The 8,063-nt window shown below is 42.5% G+C and overlaps 1 protein-coding gene across 1 annotated transcript; it reads left to right on the top strand.

The window, feature by feature from the left end:
- The first annotated feature begins 5,795 nt into the window (after positions 1–5,795).
- Positions 5,796–7,129, top strand: LOC148008308 (putative UPF0481 protein At3g02645). The gene has a single exon (XM_087674322.1). It carries the CDS (start codon positions 5,796–5,798, stop codon positions 7,047–7,049), a length of 1,254 nt encoding a protein of 417 aa, XP_087530448.1. The 3' UTR covers positions 7,050–7,129.
- The last annotated feature ends 934 nt before the right edge of the window (positions 7,130–8,063 follow it).

The raw sequence follows: 8,063 nt of genomic DNA, 5'->3' as shown, positions 1-8,063 counted from the left end.
GGATGGTTTGCCCTTGCAAGTCCTGTCGATACCTGTGAGCACCACACTTTGGACATGTCTCCATAGTCTCGTATTCTCCTCGAAACAGTGTGCAATCGTTGATACATGCACGGATGTTGTTGTAGTCCATGCCAAGCTTTTGTAAAACATGTCGTGCATCATCACGAGACTTCGGCATGGTATTTGTAAGTGGTAATATATGATATTTCAATAAACTAAAAAAATCATAAATACCTTGAAAAAGCACAAATATTTTTAATAATAACGTCGAAAAAAAATCAATAAAGCGTATGTATAAGGTACCTAAACAACTTGGTCACACTCGTATCGCTCCACCCGTATTTTGCTTGCACACTTAAGAGTGCAAGTAGTGTCTTCAGGCGAGATACTCGGCACCCATCATATAATGGTATGGATGCTTCCTCTCTAAGCGGATCAGAAGTCTCGATATCCATGGGAATCAATGCATCGATCATTTCCTCCATCTCAAGCGCCAAGATTGTAGGTAGGTCTGGAAGGTTGCATGTCTCCTTTGGCATTGACGGTATAGATTGACCTTGCAAGTGGTGGATTGGCTCATGCACTGCATCCATCGCACATCCACGAACTCTTCTAATTAGCCGCAAAGGGTGCACTCCTCCTTGGGATGAGACATCACCTCCCTGGATAGAAAATTTACAAGCAAGACCCAATCTTATTGTATATGGTATTCAATTAGCTTGCGAGTACAATGCATGATTGATATTAACTTTTCTTACCGTTTGCTGAAAATCCGCAATTGCCTGATCAATGATCTCAGATTGAAACTCGCCAAATCGTCGTACGTGTTCTATAGACAATCGATGTTTTTGTCTAATTGCCACCTTGCATTGAGAGCAAGGACATGGGACACGCTGATTAAGATACGCCTCGCGATCTTGAACAATAGGACCTTCATCGTTTTCCATTTTGTCTACGTTACAACAAACAGTTTGTTTTTATTATCATTCTTTTTTTTCCTTAAATTTTTATCCTTTCCTTCCATCTCTTTCTTTTTTTTTTCTTAAATTGTTATCCTCTCCTTCCATCTCAAATATATGCTAAGACTATTCTAAGGAAGACTACTCATGGAATAAACCTTAAAATAGTTATTATGCTCAAATATATGCTTTTCCCTCTTCCATTTCCTCTCTCTCCCTCTCCCTCTCTTTCTCTCTCTCTCCCTCTCTCCCTCCCTCTCCCTCTCTCATTTCCTCCCTCTCCCAGCTATATGGGGGCCAGGCCTTGCCGATTATGTATGGACATTGATGGAGAGACCTCAGGTGATCATGATATCTAGATTGATTCGCAGCAAGGCCTCAGTCCCACATGACATTGTGCGAGTAGAGCTTGCCACACCGCCCATGCTAGTCGAGGCATTATTTCAGACAGTCTGCTTCCTACACAGATTTCAGGATATGGACAGAGATCGCATTGTATATACAGAGCATATATGGCATCTCAAGAGATGGCTCGAGCGGGGGATACCACATCATGGTATGCACAAACTAGAGCTTGGTTTGACAAACATGGGCTGGACATTGATAGACTCCCACCTCTTCTATATGATACTCAGGCTCCCACTTACACCCTCTCTCTCTCTCTGAGAGGAACAGAGTCATCAGACAAGAGATATGGCATATTTATATACAGAGGACATGGGTCAGCCCTACACAGCCACTGCCACCAAAGATGGCACATTATTATACACAGTTCTTGAGCATATCAGAGCAGGGATTCGTAGAGATTCCGAGATATATGCAGATCTATATGCCACATCGATTGAGAGTTCTTATTGGACAGCTCAGGGTATCATCACATCAACTTATGATTGAGAGTGGCAGAGCCAGTGGCATCCCACGGGAGGAGAGGATATGCCTACTTTGCAGATCAGAGGTGGAGAGTGAGGAGCATTTTATTCTCAGATGCCCGGCATACTCAGAGTTGAGATCTAGATACACATTGAGCAGCTCACTTCAGGGATGCATGACTGATATGGATCAGAGATCATTTGGCCGTTTTTTTGGAGAGGCATGGCACATCAGAGAGTAGAGCACATAGCGGGTCCCAGTCAGAGAGGGGCCCACCCAGACGACTATTACACAGTTCTTTCAGACAGACAAAGTGAGAGCTACTGTACCAGCCTCCATCCAGACCTCCGGGCTCACACTACAGCAGGCTGAGGACCAGCGTACCCGACGCCGCACGAGGATCCGTGGGTTTCGTACCCCACAGCCACACCGACAGGAGATCCAGAGGATTCTTGATCTACATCGACAGCAGACTGAGATCCGACAACACTCGACACATTGGATCTCAGATTTCCAGTTTGCTCTTTCTCCACCGCCGATGTACCACATCTTGCATCCAGGAGGGATCACCTGCTATTAGCGACTTCGACGACTGCTACTACATCCCAGGATAGTATATCTCCCTGCATCTGTTACATATACACATCGCACCACTTTATCACAGCCGACAGTTGTTCCCCTATCACATCCGACATTTGTTCCCCTTTTGTAGCCATTATCTGGAGTACCAGAGCTACATACGCTCATACACATACACGACACTTATCACACTCACAGCACCATATTTTCAGTTTCCAATTTTTAGCTTTTCATTCAGCACTTTTATTTTGGATAGCTGGACCTCATCAGTTGTATCACAGTTTGTCTCGTAGGCCAGTTTTGGTCTTTAGAAGACGTTAATATAACTTTCTTTCTTTCTTTCTTTCTCTCTCTCTCCCTCCCTCCCCCTCCCTCTCCCATTTCCTCCCTCTCCCTCTCCCTCTCCCTCTCTCTCTCTTTCTCTCTCATTTCCTCTCCCTCTCTCAATATATAAACACAAATTATATTAAAAAAATTAAAAGAGAGAGAGAATGCACTCTCCCTCCCTCTCCCTCTCTCATTTCCTCCCCCTCTCTCTCCCTCTCCCTCTCCCTCTCTTTCTGTTTCTCTCCCTCCCTCTCCCTCTCTCATTTCCTCCCCTCCCTCTCCCTCTTCCTCTCTTTTTCTTTCTCTCCCCCTCTCTTTCTCTTTCTCTCCCTCCCTCTCCCTCTCCCTCTCTCTCTCCCTCTCTTTCTCTCTCATTTTTTCTCCCTTTCTCAATATACACAAATTAAACCCTAAACAAGTAAAAGAGAGAGAGAATGGACTCACCATAAAGATTTGCAGGAGGGTTTGGCGGCTCCTCTTCGTGACGGCGGCTCCTCCTCTCCTTTGTGAACGGCGGCGGCGGCAAGCCTTCTTCCTCTCCCTCTCTCACCCTTTATTCAAAACGATCGCTCTCTCTCTCGCTCTCTCTCTCGAAATATTTTACGAAGTGTTTCACAATGCGCAAAATGAAACGTGCTTGGGTTTCGGCCCACTTTTTTTTCTCTATGGGGCATCGCTTTTTGCATCGCTATTAGCGTCGCATTTGTGATGCTAATAGTGATGCAAATAGCTACGCCGCTATTCCTACATCACTACCCATTGTCTCTATTCCTTTGTTTCCTTGTAGTGTAATTGCATGCTCTTAGAGCTTCCATTCGAGGTAATTCTTAAAGGAGTATTAAAACTTCAAGAAAATTTGATGGATCTGATTTAGATGTATGCATCACATTTCAAAAGTTATTAGTAAAATCTATTTTAGAAAACTTAAAACAACACTTTTGTGATAAGGAGATCATACTAGGATATTTTAAAGCATTTGCACCATGCTCTTTTCGAGCAAAGAAGAAAGCTTTTAGGGACTTTGGAGAACCAAAAATAGAGAAATTAGTTGAATTTCACAAAGAAGAAAATATTCGTTCTCCGGTGAGACATATGACCTATTAGTGACGAAATATGAAGCAAAAAGATAATATCAATACTTTAAGCTTCAGGCCCCATTTGAATGGCATGAAAGAGCCTAAAAGATAAACAGGTTGCCCTAGTTAGAAATCCCATTATGAGAGAGAAATATCCTATGTTCTTGAGATTAGCTAACATTCCATTATAACAGTGTTATAGTACAACCTCTTGTGAGAGAGGTTTTAGCAAACAAAAATTGATTAAATCAAAGCTATGAAATCACTTGAATATAAGGACAGTTGAATCTCTAATGAGAGTATCTATAGAAGGTGCTTTGCTACGAGATTTTGATTTCTCGAATGCAATAGAGATGTCAAGACGAGGTGCAAAGATGAGTAGATATCTTTTTAGAAGGTAAATTATGTTTTTAACTTGTTTCTTTGATATATGTATTTGTAATCTAAATAAGTTTTCTTAATATTTATTAAAATATGAATCTAGATTGAATGATTTGGGATAAGCATTAAGCCATCGACAAGCATAGGTGCTAGTTTTTTCTTTTCAAAAAGTTTTTGTTGTATACTCAACTTATATCCAAGTATGTCTTTTCTTTCTAAGAGAAGTAAAAATTTTTAGATTATTTATCACTTCACAAAACATTCTTTGATATGGCCCATGATGATATTATCTTGATCTTTGCTACATGCTAAAGGGAAGAAGAGAATGGGTAGACTCTAAATGATATCTATATTGTATTAGTTATCCTCTCTCTATGCTTACTTGCACTTTTTTTCTTTTGTATAAGGCCTTTTATATATCAATGTATAATTGCATGTTCATATTGCTTGTCTTTTTATCTATGGTTTTGTTGTGTACTTGTACACTTATATGATTTTCTTATATGCTATTTTATGTATGGTTACAATAAGCCTCATGCATATATGTTACATCTTATTTATTTGTGTATATATATCTATAAGTAAACAAATCTACAGATGCACATATATGTATATATAGAGTTTTGTATATGTATCAATATTGACACTTAGTGATTTTTTTCTTTTTCTAAATCTTGTGTTATATAATATAAGCATCATGTTATCTAAATTTGCATGTAATCATATATATATAACTTCATATTCTTTAACGTTTTTGTCATCTTATTCAGAGATAATAGAGTCCCCAATCCATTCTACTACCAAAATACTACATATCATGTGAAGCACATATATTTTTAAATTAATCATGCAATGTCCTTATATGATTTTTTAAAGACTAATATTATGAGTTTCTTTTTAAAAAAATTATAATTGAATGTTGCTTTGTGAAAAAGGAACAACATGAGCATGAGTCCTTTAAAAGTGGCTGGAACTGCTCTTGCCACTCATTTCACGAGACAAGAGTCGCCCAGCTTTACCGTTGAGTGCGTTCGTATGCCATACTCGTTCCAGTAGTACTCGTTCCATACAATTAGTGCCTTTTATACTTGTATGGAATTCTCCCTTGTCCTTACATGATCTCTCTCTCTCTCACATACACATATACACACACATGGCCGCGCAGTCCTAATTACTGATAAACAAGTATACAAAGAAAGACATAGATAGGGGAACAGTAATTGTTGCACCGACAGCGGCGCTGCCCATTGATCATAATGTGGCTGTAGAGAGCCTTGATCACTGCGGGGCCATCGAGACTCGAGAGTGAAGACGAAGGGCACATGGAGAGTGAATTACCAACTGAATGTGCGCCCATGGAGGTCGACATGCAATCTGTTCATAGGAATGCGACTAGAACACCTGTACCTCAATCTGCCATGGAGAACATTGCGTTTGTTCACGAGATGTAAGTACTGCACCTGAAGCTCTATCTGATGGGGCCGATCAATTAAACGGAGCACATTGGCAAGGCAGATTCTACAAAGTGCCCGAGGATCAGAGAAGGTCGAATCCTCAAGCTTATGAGCCTTACCTGTTCTTCTTTGGCCCCTAGCGATTCGTTATGGCTAACAGGGAACATGGCAAAGCTGATGATCCGTTGTCAAGGCAGGGAGTGGAGGGCGACCATTTCAAGCGGCAAGGAACATCCAAGTTTCAGGATGCAAATGCGACGTTGGTGCACCTTGCCGAAGAGATTGAAGAGCATTACCCCAAGCTGGAAGCTATCTATACCCAGTTGGATCCAAAGCAATGGCAGCAATTGCAATTGGTCGACCGGCGACTCGCGGTGAAGGAAGGGATGGCGCTCGATGCATTCGCCATGGTCGCAGCAGCTGTGGGTCCGAGTAAGTTCTTTGCAGCATACCCCATAGGGCGACTGCTCCATAGCGACGCCTTGCTCCTGGAGAACCAGATACCCTTGTCTCTGCTCAGGTCCGCCTTCAGAATCTCGCGCTTCGATGGCAGCTTCGAGGAGAAGGTGGTGAGCGCATACTGCAAATACTGCAACCCCTTTCCACACTTCAAACCTTCCCCGCTGTCGGTCCAGCCGGAGAAGCAGCAGGTAGTGGCACATAATTTTGACGATTGCTTGCTTGGGGTAATCTATGATTGTCTGACTCCTATAAATTCAGCCTCTGAGCCAGCAGAGGCGCAGCAGCTGCCCGCTGCACCACTATATCTGCTATCTGATATCGGAGCTTCGACCAGTTATCCAGATGATGATGATGATGATGATGACGCACTTCTGCAGTTCAGGCCATCCGCGGCCGATGTCCACAAACCGAGCTCGGCCTTGCTCACTGCGTCCTACCTCGCGCGCTGTGGTATTCGATGCCGACCAGTACCAGCCCCACTGATGGCCACTGCCAGCTTCGGCGCCATCTGGTTCCATCAGAAAGACAAAGTGCTGGAGTTGCCCACGATCCTTGTGGGAGACAACACCATGCGATTCCTCCACAACCTCCTCGCCTACGAGGCCACCTGCCGATACCCCGAACAGAGCTCTGTCATCTCCTACTGCCACTTCATGGATCGCCTCATCGACACTGCCGAGGACGTGGAGGTCCTCGTGAAGGCCAAAGTCATCCAGAATTTCATGGGAAGCGGCGACGAGCTAGCGGCCGCCTGGAACAAGCTCTGCACCTCCGTTTCCCATCGCACCAGCCGCAAGGACCGCATCAACTGTATCATCTCTGAGGTGGAGAAGCACTCCAGGAAGCGTTGGCGTAGGTGGAGAGCCTTGGCTTCTGGTCTCAATTCTGGCCGCCACTGTCCTTCTTGTGCTAACCATCCTCCAAACTATCTATACAATTAAAAGTGCCTGACTTTGTACTCGAGAAGCACCGGTTACGATTAGGACGCCTCTAAAGCGATGGAGTTTAAACCTTTTTCTCTCTCTTTCTCTCAAAGTGCAACGAAATATGCAAAAGGTATCTTTTCAATAGCTCATCTACATCTCCTGTCATACAATATGCTATAAAATGTTATGTTCATAATTTGGGATTTTTTGTTTTTACATGACGTTTGTTACATTAATGTTGCTTGCATGCCATTTGATGCTTAGTGGTAGTTGAGTCCTCGAGTTGCTACCACGAAGCTTAGGATCAACATCCTTTAGGTCTAAGGTGTTGTTTCTACTATCCCATTATCAATACATGATCTCTTATCACTCACTCAAATAAGACCACCATGCCCCACCATTTAGCAAGTGTTGCCCTACTTGCAAAGGATCGATGTCATGCCTTTCCAAGGACCTTAAAAATGCCACAATGGTGTTGGGGGGAGGGGAGGGTGTCCAAGAGCTGAGCAATATTAAATCTAGTTCATGGTGAATGTGAAGGTGCTTGAGGTGCCTAGAGTTCAACATTGAACAATATAAAAGGAAGATACTATAGCTCACTAAGGCAATGGAAAGATGACCTTGAACTATGAGATAAGAGGTAGAAGCCTAGGTCAAGACTTATGATGGTGGATGTGAAGAAATCCAACCATGCTTGAATGTGATTGCCACTTCACCTCACTTGTTGTTGCAACTACCACTATTAATGTTAGTCTCTAATGCTACATCTAGCAAAACCTTAACTATTCCCATATCAAGCTTATTGTGATAGCATCTTATCAAATATTAACAACATCCTCTAGTTATCACTATCCCATCCTTCCATATTTGTTATATTTGGCCCTTTAGATATCCTTCTAGTAGGACTATATACAAAGCCTCAAATTCAATATGAAGCATGAGCAATATAATGTTATTTGTAAATGTATATTGGCCTTTTTTGAGTATAGATACCATACATATTGGCAATTACTAAAGGCATGCTAAGTT

The sequence above is a fragment of the Lygodium microphyllum genome, unplaced genomic scaffold, assembly GCF_053477565.2.
Source record: "Lygodium microphyllum isolate KBCC unplaced genomic scaffold, Lygodium_microphyllum_v1.1.10 scaffold_193, whole genome shotgun sequence".
NCBI lineage: Eukaryota > Viridiplantae > Streptophyta > Polypodiopsida > Schizaeales > Lygodiaceae > Lygodium > Lygodium microphyllum.
This window is presented reverse-complemented; position numbering and strand designations above follow the sequence as displayed.